Here is a 24,636-nt window from a genome sequence, read left to right on the forward strand (position 1 = left end):
AAAGGATGCCAGTTTGATTTCCTGTCAGGGCACATGCCCAGGTTGCAGGCTCCATCCCGGGCAGGGGGCATGCAGGAGATAGCGGATCAATGTTTTGTTCTTACATTGATGTTTCTCCTCACCCCCCTCTCTGAAGATCAATGTTAAAATCTTTAAAAAATAAAGAAATATCACAAGCAGAATTTAAACCTAAGGCAGTCTTAACTCCAGACATTCTTACCCTCTAAATGTTCTAGAAGGGTATAAGAGTGTAAGAGAGGTCATTTTTAGGTAGTCCTTCATTATGAATTATACCAAACAGCAGAGATAAAAAAAGAGAGAAGGAATGCTAGATTCGCAGGCTGTATTTCCCAGTTCTCCTCTTGAGCTCCGCCTGGAGGCAGAGGCGGATTTGCAGAGATCCAGGCATAGCTCCAAGAACTGGCAATGGAGTGGACAGAAAATGTACAAGGCAAGGGTGGGTGTAAGCTCTTGCCTCCTTCTTACCTGGGGACACTAATTCCTGAGCATCAGCAGCACAAGTCTTCTAGAACCTCATAAATTGGAGGACCTGGACCTCTTACCATCCCTTAGCTGGGATTGTCCCAGAAATCCAGCCAGGCAGAGCAGGCCGACTGAGGGCATCAGAGCCTGCAGGTGAGAGACTGAGGACTGGCAGGACAAAACTTGCCCTCTAACTGCAGGCTAGCAGACACACCTAACATACACTCTGCAGGCAGCAGGCAATTTCGTGTGAGAGACTGTCCTTTTTTGCAAGATGAACAATTCCCACCCACCCTGGCAGATGCTGCAGGTGTCCTGCCCATGTGGACTCTGCACTCACCAGTCTTACGCATGACGGTAGCTTTTCACTGCCAGCATCTGCCACTCTGCCTGGGGCTTTCTCCAGCTGCAGAAGGTGCTCACCATGAATCCAGGTGGGGCCAGAAGTTCCAGAGAGCAGCCCTCAACCACCAATGAAAGGGTCTGATGGCAAAATACCCAGCTTCTCACTGCCAAGTGGGAGCGCCTCCTTAAGAAATCGCTTGCTCCTGAATTCTCATCTCAGGGTCTACTTCTGGAAACTATTACCTCCAAACCTATTTTAGTTATTTTTTTTCCTGCTTTTGCTACATGAATGAACTTGAAAATAGCTAATTACACCATAAATAAGAATTCTGCTCAGTGTCAGATTGTTCACAAGCAGTTTCAGTTCCATGTAAAGAGGGTGCCTGCTTAGATGCAGGTCCTGAAAGCCAATACCCTCTTCCCGACTCTACCATTGCGTCTCCCCTTCCATAATAGCTGAGGCTCAATTAGTACTAACTGTATTCCAGGCCTTGTTCTAAGCACTTCACACATATTGTGGAAGAATATCTAGGAGATAAAGAGACCAACGCAGAGAAACTCAGAGCTAAGAGAAGAGAATGGCAGAGAGCCCTCATGATGTCCTTTGACATCTTAGAAACCCTGCAACAAGCTCTTCCTTTGGACATGCCAGTTTCCAGAGCCAATAAATCCCTTTGCTTGAACTGGCTTGAATTGGATTTCTATGACTTGCACTAGAAATGGTATGGCACAAAAACCCTGACTAACAGAAAACACACACTCAGACACACACCAGCCTCCCCTACTCCCCTCTCCTGGGCAGCCATCTCACACTCCTCCAGTTCATCCTTATAACCAGCATTCACAGAAAGCTATAATCTCATCAACACCCCCTCCCCCCCCCCCCGGAAATGCTAAATCATTGTGTGTTTTTTCAGTATGGCATCTAAGAAGAAGCAACTTTAAGTTTTAAAAAAAGGAATTTAGATTAGTATACTATTAAAGATTGTCTTATAATTTCCATTTTGATATATTCTTTAATAATATTCATAATACATGAAGAGAACATTTGACTTTCCCATTTAACAAGTGATGCATGCTGTTTAATTCATTTTGAATTAAGTATGCAAGAAAGAGCATGGTTTATCTACAAATTCAAATGACATATTAATATTGTGTTTGGAGACCAAATGTGTATTAATATGCAGATTGAAATTTAACTATGTGTTACAACCTTCCAAAATGCTTCCAGGACCTGATATTTGGAATTCTTGAATTTTGCACTTTAAAAAAATCAATTACTTTATTATTATAATTTTCATGTTTTGTTTCTAAAAGAAGAGACAGAGCACTTTCTGGCTGCTATTTGCAAGTACTTCTCCAGAAATAACACAATGTGGGTTTGGATAATTTTATTCCCAATAAAGGAAAAGCCAAATTGGATAAAATTTTCTCCTTTTAACTTTTGTTTTAAAGAACTAGAGATATCCTGATGTACCAAGAAATGATAATATGAATATACCTTACAGGTCTGAGGTCAAAATTCAGAAAAATCATGTTTATGTCCCTCATTAACTCATTCTATTTTTAAAATTTTAAATTGATTTGAGAGAGAGAGAAACATCATTTGTTGTTCCATTTAGTTATGCATTCATTGGTTGATTCTTGTATGTGTCCTGACCAGGGATCGAACTTGCAACCTTGGCTTATCTGGACGATGCTCTAACCAACTGAACTACCTAGCCAGGACCCCTCATTAGCTTATTCTATTTTTTTTTACCATCTGTTTTTAAGTATACAGTTCAGTAGCTCATTCTATTCACTAAATCAGTATTCTTGATGCCTCCTCTCTTTAATCAATAACCCATTGTGTTAAACAATTGAATAAAAATAATTGAGAGCTGTAAAATGGTAAAAACACCATAGCAGGTGAAGTTGTCAGCTGGGTGATAAAACAATCATCTTCCTGGTTTGCTCTAAGCATCACTGTTCAACAGACTTTCTCTGGTGATGAAATGTTCTATAGTCTGCACTAATCTGCACGGTCCAGTACAGTAGCCTTTGACGATAGGGCTAGTACAACCAGGGAATTGCATTTTACATTTTATTTAATTTCAATCAATTTAAATTTGAATAGCCATATGTGGGACATAATTACACTAAAAAGTTATTTATTATTTACTCGAAATTCCAATTTAGTTGGGTGTCCCGTATTTTTATTTGCTAAATTTTGCAACCTTAGTTATAGATTTTCACTAACATTGACTTTAACTCACCCAATGGAAAGTTTGAGTGGAAGGTTATCTACCCATGACCATGGGAAGCCTATTTGACCTTATCTTGGCCAGAAGGGGCACCTGGCTGATGTTCTTTCTTAAAGATAATTTTTCAGAGGAATAATAGCTGAGAAAATCAATATAACTGATGACTAAAAACACAAACTTGTACTATCATTCATATAGCCATACTTATTTCTATGAAATGGAATCCATCCTCTATAGACAGGTTGCTATGGAAATGAGAGGCAATCCAGAGAGCCTAATTTAGCCAAGGATGATTTGGGGCTTGGGCATGGTCCTTGGTAGAAGGACTGCAGCAGGGAGAAATGGAATTCCTGAGTCATGCTATTGATTGTAAAGCAAACCTTCCCTCCATAATTGCTTAATCCCTTAATCATCTCAATGAGGGGCTACCACACTAAAGAAATTGTGGGAATTAAAAAAAAAATAAATCAAAATGAAAATCAAAAAAAGAAAAAGTAAAAAGAGGACCCAGATTCTTTCCTTATGACTATACTTCAAAAACAACCTTCCCCCCAAAAAAGTATAGCAACTAGAATATCGCCAGTTCTCAGGAAGACTTGATCATATTTTCTCAACAGCCCTGTTAATTTCAAAATGTGATCAACTACACGTGTCTTTATACCTCCATTCATTCTAGCCCTCTCTCTGCCTTAACTATCTCCTCTTTGGCTTTGATAAGAAACTGGTTCTTGATGCCTCCAAGCTCACCCTTGATATAAAAGAGTGTTATTTTACATTTACTTATTAAGTAGATATTTGATAACATCATTTTTATTTATCATTATTATTTTTTCTACAGAGAGATAGAAATATCCATTGGCTGCCTCCTGCATGACCCCTACTGGGGATCGAGCCCACAGCCCGGGCATGTGCCCTGACTGGGAATCAAAGTGGGACCTCTCAGTCCATGGGACTGACGTGCAATCCACTGAGCCATACCGGCGGGGCGATAACATCATTGTTAACTAGAGTCAAGGATTTCGAAATTGGCATTCCTTCCCCAGGAATAACAAAGAAAGCACACATGGTATTTTTATGAAGAAAATGCTGTTCCAGGTTGATTCTTAACAAAATCCAGGCCCTCATGTGTCCAAGAATGTCCAGGTCAAAGAGTAATACTTATAGTTTTTCTCTTTCAAAAGGTTACATTGTAACAATATAGCCAGCGGGCTTAAAAACAAACCCTAATAACACAGTGTCTAGACCATCACCTTTGATATTTTCTCTATTGCTTAAAATAACCACCTGTGTGTGTGTGTGTATACATATACATATACACATACACATACACACACACATATATGTAGCTTTGAAGAGCTGGCAACTTGGGGACCAATGGGGGCAAGAGATTATTAGGTGATGCAATTGATCTCCTCTCCCAACTTCCTTCTGGGTCTCTTCCCCCTTCCCCAGGGTCCTTCGGGGTCTTTTCAACACATTTCACTAAGAAAAGGTATTGAGTCTGAGAAATAACTGGCATTCTGCCCAGAGAACCCTTTTTTGTTTTTTTTAATGGGGCTTCTCTAAAAATAGCTCAGGTTTAGCCCTGGCCGGTTTGGCTCAGCAGTTGGAGCGTTGGCCTGCGGTCCGGAGAGACCCAGGTTCAGTTCCCGCTAAGGGCATGTACCTCGGTTGCAGTTTGTCCCTGGCCCTGGTTGGTCGTGTGGGTGGTAGCCACTTGATGTGTCCCTTTCATGTCGATGTTTCTCTCTCTCTCCCTCCCACTCTATCTGAACAAAAAATGGAAAAATGTCCTCGGGTGAGGATTAAAAAATAATAATAATAGCTCAGGTTTAAATCTAGAAATACCCTGGAGTGCCACCATGGGATTGGCACACAGAACTGTATTCTTAGTGTGGGTGGTCCGTGTTCCCTGGCCCAGCGGCAGCAGCAGCAGCAGCAGCAACTAAGAACTTTTTAGAAATGCTAATCCTCTGAGCTGACTCATGCAGACCAATCTGGATGACTTCAGTTACCTGAGCATTCTATCCCTGCCCGCTCCTTTTTTAACCTTTCAGGCTTCTTTCTTTCTTCAGAAGCAGGACACCCTTCGGGCTGGCACAGTCAGACCTTTCCCCATAGGGTAGAGCCGTGGTTATCAAAGTGTGGTCCCAGATCCCAGAAGCATCAGCCTCACCTGGGAACTTGTTAGAGCAGCACATTCCCAGCATACCCCTCGCCAGACCTACTGAATCAGAAACTTGAAAGGTGGGGCTCACTCATCTGTGCTTTTTTTTTTTAAATCCTCACCTGAGGACATTTTTGCATTTATCTTCAGACAGAGCAGGAGGGAGAAAGGGAGAGAGAAAGAGAAACATCGATATGTGAGAGACACATCGGAAGGCTGCCACCCACACGGCCCCAATCAGGGCCGGGGACAAACTGCAACCAAGGTACGTGCGTGCCCTTAGCAGGAACCGAACCCGGGACTCTCCGGTCCACAGGCCAACGCTCTAACCGCTGAGCAAACCGACCAGAGCCATCTGTGTTTTGTTTTGTTTTTTCTTTATTGATTTCAGAGAGAGAGAGAGAAACATCCATGAGAAAGGACATCGATTGGCCGCCTCCTGCATGCCCCTCACTGGGGATCAGGCCCACCACCTGGGCATGTGCCCTGACTAGGAATTGAACCAGCGACCTCTTGGTGCATGGGCCAATGCTCAACCACTAAGCCATACCAGCCAAAACACAGATTTCTATCTACCCAGTAATACTATGAATGGCATTTACCATTTTAATACTTTTTTGAGGATAAGGCCACTCATCTGTGTTTTAATAAGGAAACCAGTGATTCTGATACTCTGCTCAAGTTTGAGAAACAGTGAGTTCCGAGAATTCCCTGCTGTTGAACCTGTTGTGTGACTTGGAGGCCTGCCCCCAAAGCCCTGTGATTTTATCCTAGAGATCTCATTCCTTTTGCAGTCTGCCTTATCCTCAAAAAAGTATTTAAATGGTAAATGCCACTCATAGTATTACTGGGTAGATAGAAATCTGTGTTTCTCAAGAGGGTGCATTTGAAGGCGAGGGACACAACAGGCTGGGTGGGATCTGTGGAAGGGGAGGTAAGCAGGGAGGGCTGGGATTGGAAAATACCTTCTTTCCCCCTTGATGTAGGTAGATGAGTGGGTTTGCTTGTTTGTTTGCTTGTTTGTTTGAGTTGATAGAATAGTCCACCAAGATTTGGATCTATTGGAGCATAAAAGCCCATTTTTACAGTCCACCCACGGTGGCTTATCACTGGGGAGAAATTTAAACTCTCAGTCTTTACCTTTAAAGGTTAATGCTAATTTAGCTTCTCAATTTGTACTATGGATGCAAATCTAGGGGTGGTATTTCAAGTACCATAGGTATGAAAGTAAGGTCTCCCTGTCCAATCCCTCCTTCACATTCCTGCCAGGTGAGTTGTGCTAAACCACAAGCTTCAATCATAGCATTTTCGCCCTGGCCGGTTTGGCTCAGTGGTTGGAGCGTTGGCCTGCGTTCCAGAGAGATCCGGGTTCGGTTCCTGCTAAGGGCACGTGCCTCAGTTGCGGTTTGTCCCTGGCCCTGGTTGGGTCGTGCGGGAGGCAACCACTCGATGTGTCCCTTTCACGTCGATGTTTCTCTCTCTTTCTCTCCCTCCAACTCTATCTGAACAAAATATGGAAAAATGTCCTCCAGTGAAGATAAAAAAAAAAATCACAGCATTTCCCCCCAATAGTGGCTCCCCAATATTTACTGAATTAACTTCATATTTCTCACCTGGCAGTCAAGACAGAAACTGTAGATATTGAATCCAACCTTATAAAATTGTCATTTTAATTGGGCAATAAAGGTCAAATATCAGCAATTTCATATGATTCAACTTAATATTACCTACCTCACCTTTAATTTGTTAAACTCTATATCTCTTTTTTTCCATATTATAAGATTTAAACTTCTTGGGATTTTATTGTTTAACCTTAAAACTGCCAGGTGCAACTGCTGGTGAAAAATCTCACAAAGAGAAAGAGAAAGAAACAGATATCTAGGTCCAGAAGGCCCAGATTGTACCAAATAATGAACCTAAAAACAAACCACCAAGACACATTATAATTAAAATAATAAAAGTTAAGGATCAAGAGATATTGCCCTGGCCAGTTTGGCTCAGCGGTTAGAGCGTCGGCCTGTGGTCCAGAGAGACCCGGGTTCAGTTCCCGCTAAGGGCACGTACCTCGGTTGCAGTTTGTCCCCGGCCCTGGTTGGTCATGCAGGTGGCAGCCACTCGATGTGTCCCTTTCATGTCGATGTTTCTCTCTCTCCCCCTCCCTCCCATTCTATCTGAACAAAATATGGAAAAAAATGTCCTCGGGTGAGGATATAAAAAAAAAAGAAGATAAAGAGAAAATGTCCCTTCCTCCCCTACAAGTAGAGGAAAACAGAGACTATTGTGAGGCACCAAGCCAGTTCCGTGTCATAAAATTAGAACTGGGAACATTTACTCAAGTATCTCGCACTCTCCTGTCCAGTATGGAGGTTTGAGAGAAAGGCCATGATCCTGTCTTATTTTGTTATTATAAAACTGCCCTTGGAAATGTTATTTGTAAAGAAACATATCTCACCCTGGCCGGTGTGGCTCAGTGGCTGAGTGTTGTCCCATGCACCAAAAGGTCGCAGGTTTGATTCCCGGTTAGGGAACATGCCCAGGTTGTGGGTTGGGTCCCTGGTTGGGATGCTTAAGGGAGGCAACTGGTTGATGTTTCTCTCTCACATCAATGTTTCTCTCTCTAAAATCAATAGAAACATTTTTTAAATTAAAAAAACAAAACAAAACATCTCTCTTCAGATACCTGGATAGCAGAGTTTGTTGCTATGTCCTTTAAAATGCAACCTGTAATACCTAAAGGTCTGCAACTCTGATTGGTCATCTTATTTAATAATGTGTTGCTCTGGTAATAATAATACTTAAACTGTCAATTCTGTTTTCTGTGAAGCAACAAATATTTCTGTCAGATTCCTTTGTTAAGTGGAACAAGAGCTTTGGAATTTCTTTCTCTACCTTTAGACATGAAAGTGTTATCAATCCCATGGTGATTCTGTTGGATTCCTTATGGAAAGAATGGAGTCTTTGTTTCATTTAAATTACCAAGAAGATCCATGACATGGGCCCGACCTGTCATTTCAGCCTTATCCTTGACTTCCCCTCTCCACACACACCAGTTGCTAGCTCCTCTTCGGTATACAACATCCTCCACCGTTCCTTTGCTAGTACTGTTCCTCTGCTTAGAACATCCTCTTCCCATCCCCAGCTCAGCCTATTGAAATCCAACCCAAGACCCACCCAAAGACCACCTCCTTTGCGGGGCCTTCCCCTATTCCATCCAATAAGATTTATCTTTAATGGTATTTGCCACCGTCTATTTGATTTACAGTCATTTGTGCATTTCCCTTCTCTGAGTTGACAACTTTTTCCAGCTATATTGAGATATAACTTGACTTGTAACACTGTATTCGTTTCAGGTGTACAACATAATGATTTGACATATGTATGTATTGCTAAATGATCACCACAATAAATTTAGTCAACATCCATCACCTCACATAGTTACAATTTTTTTCTGTGTAGACTTTAATGCCAAAGAAGACAGAGAATGTGCCTTCTTCCTTCCTCCTCCAGGGACCTACCAAAAGGCCTTGCATGTAGGTATCCTCACAATCATTAAAAGGTGACATTGAAGAAGTCTCCCACAACCAGTATTAAGGGACATCTTGATGTAGTTAACCCTTAAGACCAAACCACTGTTCTTCTCTACTTTGGGAAACCAACTCCCCCAGGTACCTTAAAGGTTCTAGGGCCTGATTCATCTTCATCTTCTCCAACACTATCCTCTAAGAATTAGGATCTTGGTGCTTTCAGTATCCACATAGATGATCCTTCCAATAGCCTGGCCCCTCAGCTCCTCAACCTCCCCTCTTCTCTTCCAATGACTGTGTTCATCACCTACTTCATGCATAAACTCTGATTTTACCCTAGACTTCATCATTATCAATAACCATTAGCTCCCATAAACTCAACTTCAAATGCCCCACTCTCCAAACAATGTCAAAAAATAATGTCAAAATAACTGTTTTCCTCGAAGAAGAGTATGAAGAAGATGCATAGCCCCAAGTAACACTTGTTAAAATCACCCCCTTCCCTCTCCACCTCTTCAATAGAAGCTCCGAGGTGGCTTAGAGCTCAAGGGTAATCCTGCTGGGGAGGGGGGCGGTGTGAGGGGATTTGTTTTGAAGATATATTTGCATAACACTACACAATTCTGAGTCGCTTTTAAAAAAATTTTTATCTTTATTGTTGAATGTATTAAGATGTTCCTCATTTTTTCCCCATTGACCCCCTCCTCCCAACTCCCGCCCCCCTCCTTCCTTTTCCCACACTGTTGTCTGTGTCCACTGGTTATGCATATAAGTTCTTTGGTTTATTTCTTCCCACCCCTCCCAACCCCCTTCCCTTTGAGGTTTGTCAGTCTAGAAATCAATTTGTACTTCTTAATCCCTTCATCTTTTTCACCCATTCCCCCAACCCCCTCCCATCTGGCAGTCAACAAAATGTTCTCTGTATCTATGAGAATGTTTCTGTTCTGCCTGTTCATTTTGTTTGTAGATTCAATTGTCGATAGATATGTATTCATTGACATTTTATTTGTTCATATTTTTTATCTTTTTCTTCAAAAAGACCCTTCAACATTTCATATAATAATGGTTTGGTGGTGATGAACTCCTTTAACTTTTTCTTGTCTGGGAAACTCTATATGGCCATCGATTCTACATGACAGCTTTGCAGGATAGAGTAATCTTGGTTGTAGGTTCTTGGTTTTCATCACTCTGAATATTTCTTGCCACTCCCTTCTGGCCTGCAAAGTTTCTTTTGAGAAATCAGCCGACAGCCTTATGGGAACTCCCTTGTAGGTAACTAGCTGCCTTTCTCTTGCTGCTTTTAAGATTCTCTCTTTGTCTTGAACCTTTTGCATTTTGATGATGATGTGTCTTGGTGTGGGCCTCTTGGGGTTCATCTTGTTTGGGACTCTGTGCTTCCTGGACTTGTATGTCTGTTTCCTTCGTCAAGTTAGGGAAGTTTTCTGCCATTATTGTTTCAAATAGGTTTTTGATTTCTTGTTCTCTCTCTTCTCCTTCTGGCACCCCCAAGATGCAAAGGTTGGCATGCTTGAAGTTATCCCAGAGGCTCCCTACACTATCCTCATTTTTTTGGATTCTTTTTTCTTTTTGCTGTTCTCATTGGGTGTTTTTTGCTTCCTTATATTCCAAATCGATGGTTTGCTTCTTGGCTTTACCTACTCTACTATTGAATCTGTGTAAATTATTCTTTATTTCAGTTAGTGCCTCCTTCATTTCTGACTGCTCCTTTTTTATGCTCTTGAGGCCCTCACTAAGTTCACTGAGGTTCTCACTCAGTTCACTGAGCATCCTTATAAGCAGTATTTTGAACTCAGCATCTGTTAGGTTGCTTATCTCCATTTTGCTTAGTTCTTTTCCTGGGGTTTTGTTCTGTTCTTTAATTTGGGACCTGTTTCTTTGTCTCCTCATTTTGGCTGCCTCCCTGTGTTTGTTTCTATGTATTGCTTAACGAGAGGTATGGGGCTAGCTGAGACCAGATGCTGCTTGTTTGAAAGAATTTAGGAAAACCTGAAGCAGGATCCAAGACAGGCCAATCCTATGGTTAAGCAACTGGCAACAGCTTGGGTGGGCCTGAAAGTTGGGTGGGGCGGGACCTCAGGGAGTCCCCAGGGCGGGGCAACCAGTGTGAGCCAGGTTACTGGAATCCCAGATATGGGTGCTGTCTGCCGCCCCAGGGAAGGGTTCACCAAAGGAACAAAGGCCTCTGACAGCATGTTTGTCCCAGAGAAAGCCCCCTCTCCAGCCCTCGCTCCAGTGCCAAACAGCTCAGTTCTTCCCTGTATGTCTCTTGCGCCCCTCGAGCTGCCTCCCCTCCAAGCTTAGAGGGAATGAGTCCTATAAGTCCCTGCACTGGCCCTTTAAGAGGAGCTGCCTGGGGCTCCAGCCTCCTTGGCCTCAGTTCCCGCTGGTGGTTTTCCAGCCAGAAGTTATGGGGATTCTCTTCCTGGCACTGGAACCCTGGGCGGGGCACCTGGTGTGGGACAGGGACCCCTCAGTCCTCAGGGAGGGCCTTCCCAGCTGAGGTGTCCTGATTTTTATCCGCCACATGTGGGTGTGGGACCAGCCCGTCTGCCTCCGCCCCTCCTACCAGTCTTGATGTGGCTGCTGCTTTAATTCCATAGCTGTAGGACTTCCATTCAGCTCAATTTCAGGCAATTTTGAATGATGGTTGCTCTGTAGTTTAGTTGTAACTCTGATGTGGTGGTGGGAGGAGGTGATACTACCTACCCGCCATCCTGACCGGAAGTCCGAGAGTCACTTTCCATATCCAAGAATGCCCCACCTATCTATTATAGGGGTTGAGTTTCCCAAACTGGCCCCCTGGTACTCAAGTCTTACGATAAACTTTTTTTAAAAATCCTCACCCGAGGACATTTTTGCATCTATCTTCAGACAGAGCAGGAGGGAGACAGGGAGGAAGAGAAAGAGAGAAACATCAATGTGAGAGAGACACATGGACTGGCTGCCACCCACACGACCCCAACCAGGGCCGGGGACAAACAGCAACCAAGGTACGTACCCTTAGCGGGGATCGAACCAGGGACTTCCAGGTCCACGGGCCATCGCTCTAACCGCTAAGCCAAACCGGCCAGGGCTTACAATAACCCTTTAGATAACCCACCCCAAACTGCTCCATCAGCCGTAGGCCTCAGCCCTTTTAAATCGACAAGAATGGGAGAAGGCTGGACAGCATTGTGTTTGTGCGCATGCGTGAGTGCGGCGCTTAGGACAGGACTTTTCCTGTTGTCCCAGAGTTGCTAAAGCCCACAGCTGGGAACAGAAGCATCAGGTGCTCCCACGGCCTTTAGAAAGACTCCAACCAGCCAGAAGACATGTCCTCCCAGAGAGAGGACTAAGAAATGGCACAGCTGGCCCTACTGTAACTCAGACTGTTCCCTCCGACCACCCCCCACCACCCTTTGCAAAGATGAGAGGACAGGGAGGGGAGGTGTAGGAGGAAAGCCGAGAGCTCCTGGTGAGAGGTCGCTTCTGTTGGGGCAGAATGGGGAGAAGAAGGGAGAGGAGGAGTGCTGGTGTTTCCTGCTCCCCTAAGCCCAGGGGCGTCTAAGGGAGAACCCTAAGAGAGCTGCCCGAGGACAGTGGGAAAGTCCGCGTGCAGGTCAAGTCGGATTCCATTTCCTGCCTGGACGCTCTCGTTAAACTGCACAGGTCCGCAGACCCACCCTGCAGCCTTGGGAGCGGCCGGGAAAGAAATTCCTGCCAGAAACCACAAATACTGTCTGTGGTGTGTGAACCTGGAGTCTGGTGCCCTCTTGTGGTCAGAAAATATATGGACGTGAGAGGCTTGAAAGTACGAGAGGCCTGGAAAGAAAACAGGGGACATCATTCTCACCTTGATTCGTGACCCCACAGCCTTCAGAGTTGGAAAAGTGATCTCAGAAATTCCCCAGACTCCAAATGGAGGAGCACGGGGCTCGGTAAGAGGTGCTCCAGGAGATGGCAGACAGCCTGGAGAAGGGAGTGGGAGTCGCAGGCAAAGTTACTTTTCTCTTAGCAAGGCCCCAAGGAAGGAGGAGCTCAGGTGAAAACCAGAACGGCTGCTTGTGCAGAGACCTCCACCCCCACCTCAGCAGATCGCAGTATCAGACCTGGAAAAGGACCATATCTGCAGAAGATCTCTGTCTCCCTTCTTTCTCTGCCCCCAAGATCAGAGGATATAATATTGAAATTGTCATTGAAACTGATCAGGTTTACCAATCAAGAGAGCCCCAAAAGTTATGAGGTCTGCCTAGGTATTATGAAGAATGGGCAAAGGAGCTTGGTGCCACATGGTTGAGAGCAGTGATTGGAGAAAATAAAATAGTTTCATGTATACAGTTCACCACTCATTAAGACCTGTCAACACATCAGTTACATGTACCCAGGCACAGGCATGGACTTCGGGAGGAGAGAGAAAATATCGACTCTACCACTTAATAGCTTTATTGCCTCAGGCAAGTCCTACCTGAGCCTCAGTTCCTTCATTTGTTAAGAGGATACTATCTAATGGGCAAGGTTATTAAAAGATTAGAGGCAGTGTATGTAAATAAATAGAAGTCACTATTTATGCAAATGTTTACTCATGAAGGGAGGCATTAGTTCCCAGTTTCCTTTAACAAAATATGTGAAGTAGTCTATGATAATCTGAAGTGTTTTTTTATTTTATTTTATTTATTTTTTATCCTCACCGGAGGACATTTTCTCATTCTTTGTTCAGAGAGAGTAGGAGGGAGAGAGAGAGAGAGAGAGAGAAACATCAACGTGAAAGGGACACATCTAGTGGTCGCCACCCGCACAACCCAAACAGGGCCGGGGACAAACTGCAACCGAGATATGTGCCCTTAGCGGGAACCAAACCTGGGTCTCTCCAGACCACAGGCCAATGCTCTAACCGCTGAGCCAAACCGGCCAGGGCTGAAGTAGTCTATGATAAAAGACAAGTAAAAAGAACTAGTAAAATAGAAATAAAAAATAAGGAGCAAGAAATGCTGAACCCTGGCCTGGTGGCTCATTTGGTTGGAGCATCATCCTGTACACCGAAATGTTGCAGGTTTGATTCCTGGTCAGAGCACATGCCTAGGTTTTGGGTTTGATCCCCGGTGGGGGTATGTATGGAGGCAACCGATAGATGTTTCTCACATCGATGTTTCTCTCTCTCTCTAAAAAAAATCAATATACAAATCCTCAGGCAAGCATTAAAAAAAGAAAAAGAAAAAATATGCTGAAGTGCTACCCATAAATGCAAACTTGGTGAGTTCGGTTTTAAATCTGGTTTTGAGTTTGAGGTGCAAAGTGGAACCTGAGAACTTGCACAACTCCAGTTATCAGAAAGGAAGATACTACCTTCTCAGGGGAGACATTTGGATTCAAGAATGTCTCAGGAGTCTTTCTGCATTGGCTTGTTTACCTAAAACCTTGACTGTTCTTCACCATGGATTTCCAAAGCTTTGGAACTAGTGGTTCAGGTATTGGGACTGGGACAAATTACTAAAGGTAAATAACCCAGGTTTCTATACTTCTGATCACAGTGGTATTCTGCAGCAATTACTATCCCTCAATTCTTCAAATTCTTTCCGATGAGCTTTACCTAACACATGCATTGTGAAATCATACAAAGGACATGTGGAGGCGTCACTTCTGCCCCCAAGGAAATGTTTTTATTTGTAACTCATAAACAAGCTTTAGACCAAGGACAGGTTTCCGCAAAAGTACAGACGTAATTTTAGATGCAATAGATAAACTCAGAAGACTCTCTCTTTCCAGACACAGTTCAGGTCCATGACGCTGCTTTCCCTTGAAGTCCAATGTCACCTTGCAGAGGCATTAGTACGTGAAGTAAACAGCCTTTGCAAAATAGTACTACAGGTGAGCTTGACCACCCCACCCCACCCCCAGCGGCGCTGCCACCAATCTGCAAATGCTACCAGGAGTTTCCATGGAAGATGCCAAAATAAGCTCCTGTCCTCCCTCACCTTTACTTTAATCCCCACATAGGTTTTTGCTTTTACCATATGGTAATTATTTCCAAATCACAAGTGCAAACACTCACTCTGATTGGAAAATTAGCAGATTTCAAACTCAGGTAATTTGTTCCTAATGAGGAACTTGTTGAACTGAATTTAACAATTAACTCACACACCCTTTGCTGCCTGTAGCAATGGGAGCAAAGCGGGGAAGAAGGAAGGACAAACCAAGGACCTGGACCTGGCAGGACTTCCGGCACAGGATGAAAGTTGGGATGGGACAAGGTGTACAATGGGGCTGTAAGAACATCAGGAACTTGACTGTTCAAATGGATATACATGCAAATATATACCAAAGTAGATATATAAAGTATATATCTATCTCTCCAATTACAAATATATGCCAAAGTAGAGAGAACAATATAATGAGCCTCCATGTACCTGTTACCCAGCTCCCACATTATCAATTCATGGCTGCTCTTGTTTCTCTGTGCTGGGAGCTAAATGGACAGGGAGGAGTGAAAGAATGAAAGGGCAGCCTGAGTGGTGTGACTCAGTGGACTGAGCGTTGTCCCATGCACCAAAAGGTCACCAGTTCGATTCCCGGTCAGGGTGTATGCCGAAGTTGTAGGCTTGATCTCTGGTGGGGGGCGTGCGGTAGGCAGCTGATTGATGTTTCTCTCTTATCGATGTTTCTCTCTCTCTCCCTCTCCCTTCCTCTCTAATTCTGTCTAAAATCAATAAAAACATATTGAAAGAATGAAAGAGCAGGTGGTGCGTGTATCTCCTCTCCCACATTCCCTCAGGTTCCAAGCTCCTTGGGGTACAGGTGGGATAGCTCAGTGTTAATTCACTGCTGGGATGGTTAGTGCCCTCTACTTAGGTGTTGTTGTTTTTTTTCCTCACCCGAGGATATTTTTCCATTTTTTTGTACAGATAGAGTGGGAGGGAGAGAGGAAGAGAGAGAGAGAAACATCGACGTGAAGAGACACATCAAGTGGTTGCCACCCGCACGACCAACCAGGGCCGGGGACAAACTGCAACCGAGGTACGTGCCCTTAGCGGGAACCGAACCCAGGTCTTGGACCGCAGGCCAACGCTCTAACCGCTGAGCCAAACCGGCCAGGGCAACTTAGGTGTTTTGAATATGGCAGGGCCGAGCCTGGAAAAGGGCTGACCCTTGTTTTCCAATCTCGCCCACCCTCCTGGTTCCATGGTTAAGGGCCACTTGCTGTCTACCTGCAGGTCCAGGTCCAGGTGACCACGAGCTGTGAGGATATCTGGGAGCTCTGGCTTAGCACATGGAATCACTTCGTCACACATCCTCACTGTCACTTGAACTGTGTGCCCTGATGCTCAGCTCCTGCCTCATTTCGAGAACCGGTACCCAGCTCATGCCGGAGGCGCTCTCCCAGATCCGCTTTGCTCCTTCTTCCCTCTCGAAATGCACCGTCCGACACCGTAGCCACGTGCAGCTACTGACCACCTGGAATGTGGCTAGTGAGACTGAGGAACTAATTTTTACTTAATTTAACTAATTTAAATGTCAAAACTGGTAGTTGATTCAGTTATTGGAAAACTTCTAAGAATGTGTGTCAGGTGAATCTACATTTTCATTTTTCTTATTTTTTTTTTTTTTATCCTCACCCGAGGACATTTTTGCATGTATCTTCAAATAGAGCGGGAGGAAGTGGGGTGTGGGGGGGGAGACACATCAACTGGCTGCCACCCACACGATCCCAACCAGGGCCGGGGATAAACTGCAACTGAGGTACGTGCCCTTAAGCGGGAACTGAACCCGGGACTCTCTGGTCCACAGGCCGATGCTCTAACCGCTGAGCCAAACTGGCCAGGGCTGAATCTACATTTTCAACTGTAGATTTTATGAAAATCTAAATTCAGATCTAGTATTTCTGATGAAAATTTTGCACCTGAATTAAGACAGGCTGTAAGTATCTGGATTTTGAAGATTTAGTAAACATATAAGAATGTAAAGTGTCTGTAAAATATGGTCCATCTGCACCAAGAGGTCACAGGTTCGATTCCCAGTCAGGGCACATGCCCAGGTTGTGGGCCCGATCACCAGTAGGGGGCGTGCAGGAGACAACCAATTGATGTTCTCTCTCATCGATGTTTCTCTCTCTCCTTCTCCCTTCCTCTCTCTAAAATCAGTAAAGAAAAAAATGTTTAAAAAAAAAAGATGTAAAATATGAATTACAAATGGAAACAATAAGCTTGGATATACAAGCATACTTGGTTTTACTGTGCTTCAATGTACTGTACTTCCCAGTTAATGTGTTTTCATCAACATCAAGGCAAGACCCTCCACCAGCAAAAAGATCATGACTTGCTGAAGGCTTAGATGATGGTTAGCAATTCTTAGCAATAAAGTCTTTCTAATTAAGATAGGTAAACTATTTATTAGACACAAGGCTATTGCCTTTAATAAGCTACAGAATAGTGTAAACATAACTTTTTAAAGTATGTTTTTATTGATCTTTAGACAGAGGAAAGGAGAGGGAGAGAGAGAAACATTGATCTGTTGCCTCCTGAACATACCCTGAATGCACCCCAAATGGGGCCCAAACCCACAACCTGGGCATGTGCCCTGACCAGGAATCGAACCCACAACTTTTCAGTGCATGGGACAATGATCAACCAACTGAGTCACAGCAGCCATAGCTAAACATAACTTTTATATGCACTGGGAAACAAAACATGTTTGTGTGATTCGCTCTATTGCAATATTTGCTTTATCACAGTGGTCTGGAACCAAATCTGCAATATCTCTGAAGTATGCCTGTATTGGATTAAATAAATCATTAAGGGATTTTCTCTTGTTTCCTTTTACATATTAAAATGTGGCTAAATGAAAAATTTAAATGACACATGGGGCTCACATTATATTTCTACTGGACAGCACTAACCTAGAACCAGAGTCCTCTCTTCACTTCCCAGTATCCTCGAGGAATATAATTCTGTCCCCAAACTCCTGCCCTGTGACAGAGACCCCAATGCTGCCAGACATATCCTGCTGTATGTGGCCCACCTCGATTTTCCTGGATGATCATCTCCTGGACCACCTTTTCTGATCTCTGTCAGAAGATTCTAGGGCCACCTGCTTTCCCACAACTACCTCACTATGAATGGTCAAACTAAGTCATGAGGACACATCTGCACAAAACTAATAAAAGACAAGGAGTATGGATTTGACCAGGGGTAGGGAAAACCCTCCAGGTGCTCATGATAATAAAATGAATGAAAAGTTTATTCAGAAAATATAGCCAGTTCATAGCCTAGAAAGGGACCATGCATCAAGTCCTGAGTTTGGTGGGAATCACTAGAAAGATAGAAACAAAGACCACAAAAGGTTTTCTAAAACAAAGCTGAATTTATTTGCTTGCCTAGGAAGGCACATTACTCAAGCACAAGGTCAGCAAAAAGGAGGAAGTACATCAAATCCGGCGAGAGTCTGAGTTCAGGTCACTGCTTGGTTCCCAAGGTCGGGCATAAATCTTCGCAATCGGTCATTGCGCTGGTTCACTCCTTAAAAGTGCGGGTCCCACTGCCAAGGACGTCCAGGATGGGCGGCAGAAGCTCTAATGGGTGCAGTGTCACTCGGATGGTGTATTTGAGGTGTTTGTTTGAAGTCCATCAAAAATCTTTCCTTAGCGGGATCCACAGCACATTAGCACAGCTGACTTCACTGAGAAGACCCACCGGCTACCTGTCTCCTCACTCACCTCACTGCCAGACCAAATGTCCCTTTCTTGTTTTTGTTAGGGCAAAGGCACAGAAACATACATGTGTACTTAGAAAAACAAATTGGACGTAGATTTTAACAAAGTAAAATATGAGATGCACAAACAAAAACCTGTGCACAATGTTCGCGGCAACATTATACAAAATAGCTAATAGGTGGAAGCAACCAAAATGCACATCAGTGGAGAAAGGATAAACAGTCCTGGCATATTCCAATAGTGGGCTATTGCTCAGACAGAAGAAGGAACCAAGCATTCATACATGTTACAACGTGGATGAACCTCGCAAACATGATGTCAAGGAAGAGAGGCCAAGACACAAAAGGCCCCGTACTGTATGAGGCCATTCACAGGAAATATGTAGACGGGGAAGTCCACCCAGACAGAGGCAAAATGGTAGCTTCTGGGGCAGGGGGAGGGGAGGATAGGAACCAGGTGCTTAATGGATACAGAGATTTATGTGGGGTGAGGAGATGTTTTCGAAATAGATGGTGGAGGCACAACACTGCACATTAGCAAATGCCACGGAATTGTACACTTCACACGGGTTGCTTCTGTCTCAGTTATATCTCAATCCAAAGAAAGGGGAGGAGAACACAGAAAAGTTCGGGGATCTGTTGAGGCCCATTGAAACACCCCAGGAGGAGAGAAGAGCAGAGGGAGCAGGACAATTGATGAGCACTAAGCAGAGAAGGAAGAGAGAGAAAAGGGGGCTGCTTCTGCTTCAGACTCCAACAAGGCTGCAAACACTTGAAAGGCAAACAAACAAAGCTCATTTGCACATGTTTAGCTATGTATTTTCTGCAGATAAGATAGACTTCTACAACTATAAATGATTTTAGAAAGAGAGACAACAAGACCTCCCAGAAGGGCCTTGCCCGGCCCTGCCTGCGGCCTGGGGAGGCAGAGCTGGGCTGTGTGGTGGGCGCTGAGTGTGCGGAGCCTCTGGAAGGGCTGGGGCCGCCCGCAGCCCTGTCCTCACGCATCCCGCACATCGAGAGGTCGCCTGTGTCTTCAGCACGTGTGACGAGCATCATTTCTGGTCATTGTAACATTTTTAACACACAATTTTGTAAAAGTTGATTCTCACACACTGCGCAAAAACCTTTTGAGCTACATAAACACATACTGAAAGTACATTCTTCTGAAAGATGTTGCTAACATTTCATAGGTCCCTTCACCTATGGACAGTGGAGCCACAGGAAAAGCCATAACCTTCCTGTCACCTGAACCTGAGGGGCATCACACTACGTGCAAGAAGCCAGCCGCCAAACGACAACGCCTGTATGGCTGCACGCACGGGGAGTGTCTAAAGCAGTCAGGCTCAGAGAAAGCATCTAGCAAGCTGGGTTGCCAGCAAAGGGCAGCTGGTGCTCACGGAGGGGCCAGGGGCCCTTTGGCAGGATGACCCAGTTCCAGAGACCTGTTGCACCACATGCAACTTTCCGTGGTTAAGATGGTATATTTTATGGGACGTGCTCCTTAACCCAGCAAAATTTTAAAGTTCATTCACCTTGCTAAATTAATCTAACTCTATCGGTATTGTAGATTTACTGTTTCAGAGAAATAATAGGCTTCAGGAGTTTAACCTGAACCTAATGTGAATCTGATATTTTTTAGAACATTGAAATAGAAACCACTTTGTTAACAACAGCAACAGAAATATTGTAAGCAGAACAATCCCAGGTTATTAAATCACTCTGTTTCTATGTAAAAACCACGGGGTTATGCCTCTGTATAAAGTTTGCACACCTAAAATGAAAAATACCAACACATTAAAATAACCGAGAATAAAGCAAAAACTCAGAATTCACTTGGGTCGATGCCTTTTTGTTTTTCACGAGAAGGAACGCAAGGCAGGACTCAGGATTTGGGAGCGCTGGGCAGGCCTCCACCCTCCTGGCCTCTGGGCTCGCCTGCTGTCTGCTGCCCCCCACCTGGCTGAGCTGTTTGGGCTGCTGCTGGGGCCACAGTCCCTAGGAGATGCAAGATTCTCACCTGTATCTGCGGCGGCGGCGGCTGGGGCAGTAGCCGCGGCAGTGGCGGCGACAGCCGCCGGGCCCCCTGCAGCCACGGCTGCGGTGGCAGCGGTGGCCGCGGTGGCAGTGGTGGCCGCGGTGGCCGCGGTGGCCGTGGCAGCGGCGGTGGTGGCAGTGGTGATGGCAGCGGTGGAGGCAGCAGCCTGGGCCGCTGCTGCTGCTGCTGCTGCTGCCTGACGGCAGAGGGGAGCCGGAACCTCTGCTGGGCAGGGCTTGGCCCAGGTCTTGTCTGGGCAGAACCAGGCGGAGACAGCACAGCTACCCCGGGTGGCAGAACACTTCCTACTCCATTGACGCGAATGACGGCAGCTTGCTGAGCAGATGATAAGGCTGCTTGTTGACTGGTGGAACTTTGTGCACTTGGGCCTTGTGCACTGACACCCTGCAACACTGGCTGCTGGGGACCAGGAGTAGGGACCTGCTGAGGCTGTGGCTCTGGAAACAACTGACAAAGCAGCGGCTGAGGCTGTTGGAGCTTTGAAATGTCCAAACCTTGTGGGACCCACAGTAGACCCACGGGCTTGAGATTTGAAAAGCTTCCTAAGGTACACTGAACACCTCCTTGAGTGGGAGCCTGCGGTGCAGTCGGCCCTGCATTTGGCGGCTGGCCTCCGGGGGGCAGGCTTCGGGGCTTGGCTCCTGCAGGAGCGCTGACCCCGGGGGCAGAGCCCTGCACAGGGTTGGAACCACTCACCACAGTGCGCACTACCCGGACCGGACCCACCAGGTGGATGACCTTGGGGCCAGCAGACTCGGCTGGGATCTGGCTGGCCGGGCTTGTTTGTGAGGAGCCGGCGGTGGGCTGGGTGGCCGCTGGAAGGCTGCTAGCTCGGTTCACTTCCACAGATGGTTTCTGGGGAAGACTTGGTGGCTTTGAAGCAGGGATAGGAAATGGAGACTCATGAATACTGCTTGCCTTCTCTGCAGTAAAACTGGTGCCTGAGGAACTGTTTCCTGAGCTGGAGGAAAGACTGATGGGTGGCGGTGGCTGCTGGACTCCCTTCCCCAGCACTGAAGACGGAACCGACAGGGCCAGAGGCTGTTCTGCTTCTTTCCCTGGAGAAAGTTGGCTGAGACTGGCTGAGCCACTGCAGCCCAGGGACACTGTGACTGGACATTTGACACTCTTCTGCACCGATTCCTCGGGCTGACCGGCTACCTTCCCAGCATCAGTTTTGGACCCAGGCACGAAAGTACTGAAATGCTCATCTGCGAAGGAGTGGCAAGGAGACATCTGTCTGTCACTTCTGGCTGCTTTGCTTGGCTGTCTTGGTCCAGAGATAAATAGATCATTAAGAGACTGCATGGAAGTCAGATTTGTTGTCTGGGACTGATCGCCAGCTTGACCTCCAAACAGAGAACTCTCTTTTACCTCCTGGGCTGGCCAGACTGTTGATTGTGAGTCATGTTTGATAGGACTCTCCTCTTCAGTCCATTTCTCCACATCCAATGCAGAAGGGACCTCCAAGGCACAGGGTTGCTCTTTCCACATATCTACACAATCTCCCGGCTTGGAAATTGGGAGGTCAGACTGCTGACCTGCTTGATTTTCTTTGCGTTTTTGGTCAGGAGCCTGTGCCCTTAGCTCAGGAGGGGGTGGCCCCCAAGACAGCTCCCGCTGCCGCCGGTTCAGGGAGGCGGTAGAGTACCTCTGGAAGTTCCTCCGCATTGCCACAGTGTTCATCTTTTGCTTGTGATAGAGCAGCCTGTTTTCAGTGCAGGCTACAGATACAGAAGGATCAAGGCACAGGGGTTCAGCTGTGGCTAAGATCAGCTGGCTCTCAAGTAAAAGTTTGTCTTCCTGGGTCCATTCCTGGTGATCGCTGGTTATGGAATGTACATCGCAGGCTAACGTCTGCATGGTTGGGCGTAGGAGGATATGCCTGCTTTGGTAACCAGGGGGTTCCCCATGACTGCACTGCCTATAGTCCCGTATCTCTGCTATGACACACCCACGGTGAAAAAGGTTAACCTGAGACTGTTCCAGGAGATCCATCAAAATAGGAGGCAATTCTTCTGCATCCAAGTATTCAAGAAATTCTCTTTTTTCATAAGGCAGTTGCATGAGCTCTAAATATTCTTCATCTAGTCCCTTGAGCATCAGCGAGTAGCCCTTCTGGCCTGGGTATAGGTTGACCACCAAACAGGGCAAGGGCTCCCTGCTAACAAGCTTCTCTAACAAGTTCACATTGCTCGTCAATTCCTCTGTAACCTCGGGCTCTTTCCCACACTCTTCCACGTATATGTCATATAGTTTCTCGTGGAGAGATTGTCCCCCACTAGACGAGTGCTTCCTTTTAGGAGGTCTCTGTTGGGCACTTTCAATGACACCCTCCGCATGGTCCAAAGCTCGTTCTAAAGCTTTATTCATTGTGCTATACAATGGGGGCCCTAAAAGAAGAGAAAGCGTAAGTGCGCTTCTGCGCATGGTGAATATTCATCTTAATATCAATCACTATATCGATTGGCAAGTGTCACCACCCCACAGTATAGCGAGCAAGTGTCACCACTCCACTTCAAAATGGACAGCAATAACCCATCGCTCAGAAAGCAATGCACAGGATACTTACGATTTGGTGGCACATCTATCGGTGCAGGAGCCGTGTAGGAGCTGCCACCTGGCAGAGCCGCCCGGTTTCCAGGCTGGGCAGGATTGGGATGGCAGCCCGCTGTCTGTCTCACGCTCCCGGGCCTGTGTATCGCCTGTGCACTTGTGTGTGCTTGCTGGTGCTCTGCAGGCAGGTGGCTGGTCTCAAACTTCATTTCTGTGTCCCCTGTTGTTGTCACGACCGGGAGGACGCGAGGCCCAAAGCCTGCACTTCCTGTTCTGCTGTGACACTTTCTCTGGACAGCCTGGCCAGGCATGACCTTTTCTTTGCGTTTACCCTTAAAAGCATGCACACCAAAGCAGAAGCAATCAATGAACAAGTACATACTTTAAAATACACACCAATTTTTGCAGGAAAGCAATCGCTGGGAAAGGCAGGCACTGTGCATTTCTTTCCTCGATGGGTACTTCGTCAAGGATTGTTCCCTTTTCGTGGAATCACTTGTCACCAGTGGCAGGGCTGCTCCTGGTGTCCACCCATTTACCACACCCCAAAGGGTCCACATTTGTGGCTGTGGCGTACGTGGAGGCTTTTGTGCAAGCATCACAATTCTTCATTGAATCTTCCAGCAATCTCCTTTCTAATGGTTTTCATATAGATGTGCACGTGGCACGGTATTCTTATACACAAGTACTCACCTTTTCTCTCCCTGTGTATTACACAAGGGCACTTCGTAGTTTTTTAAAGTATGTGGTACAGTGGCCAGTTTGGTTCAGCAGTTAGAGTGTTGGCCCAAAGACCGAAAGTTTGTGGGTTCAATTCCCAGTCTAGGTCAAGTACCTGGGTTGCAGGTTTGATCTCCACCCAGGTGGGAGGCAACCAACTGATGTATCTCTCTCACATCAATGTTTCTTTCTCTCTCCCTCCGTCCCTATCCTGGAGTGAGGATTTAAAAAAAAAAATGTGGTAGCTAAGTTATATTGTCCATGAATTGCAGTTCAGGATTAAAGAATTTCTTTTAGAAGGTGGTTTTCATCTGAGAGGGTTGGGAAATATTGTTCCAGGTGATGGCAGCAGATTTAATGGAATACTATTACTGTAGGCTATACCTACAGCTCCAGTGGTGGATTTGGAGTGATAGTGAGTCTTAGAGAATTTATGGGACATTGTTTTCCATTATCTCTGTTGCTTTGACATCTGCCAGCCTTGTTGGACCGGTTTTTAAAAGAATCTCTTGCTGTTTAGATGTAGACAGAATGATAAATTGATATTTGTAGTTTCAAAAATGAGAATAATCTTAGACAATTTGGTGAAACTCTTGAATTACAGGCTACTACAAAATAAATGTGCTTTTAAAAAATATCTTTTATTGATTTTTTAGAGAGAGAGAGAAAGAAAAGTAGAGGGAGAGAGAAAGGGAGAGAAACATCCATGTGAGAAATAAACATTGGTCAGCTGCCTCCTGCACACACCCCAACTGGGAACTGAGCCCGCAACCTGGGTATGTGTGCCCTGACCAGGAATCGAACCAGCAACCTTTCGGTGCACAGGACCAACTGAGC

The 24,636-nt window shown here is 45.5% G+C and overlaps 1 protein-coding gene across 1 annotated transcript; it reads right to left on the reverse strand.

Moving 5' to 3' along the window:
- Positions 1-20,211: 20,211 nt before the first annotated feature.
- On the reverse strand, positions 20,212-22,896 carry LOC118635527 (transcription factor SPT20 homolog). The gene is made up of 2 exons (XM_036270175.1): positions 20,485-22,896; positions 20,212-20,238 (listed from the first exon to the last, which is right to left on the reverse strand). The coding sequence occupies exons 1-2, from the start codon at positions 22,894-22,896 to the stop codon at positions 20,212-20,214; spliced, it is 2,439 nt and encodes an 812-aa protein (XP_036126068.1).
- Positions 22,897-24,636: the final 1,740 nt, after the last annotated feature.

The sequence above is a fragment of the Molossus molossus genome, unplaced genomic scaffold (genome assembly GCF_014108415.1).
Source record: "Molossus molossus isolate mMolMol1 unplaced genomic scaffold, mMolMol1.p scaffold_m16_p_2, whole genome shotgun sequence".
Taxonomy (NCBI): domain Eukaryota; kingdom Metazoa; phylum Chordata; class Mammalia; order Chiroptera; family Molossidae; genus Molossus; species Molossus molossus.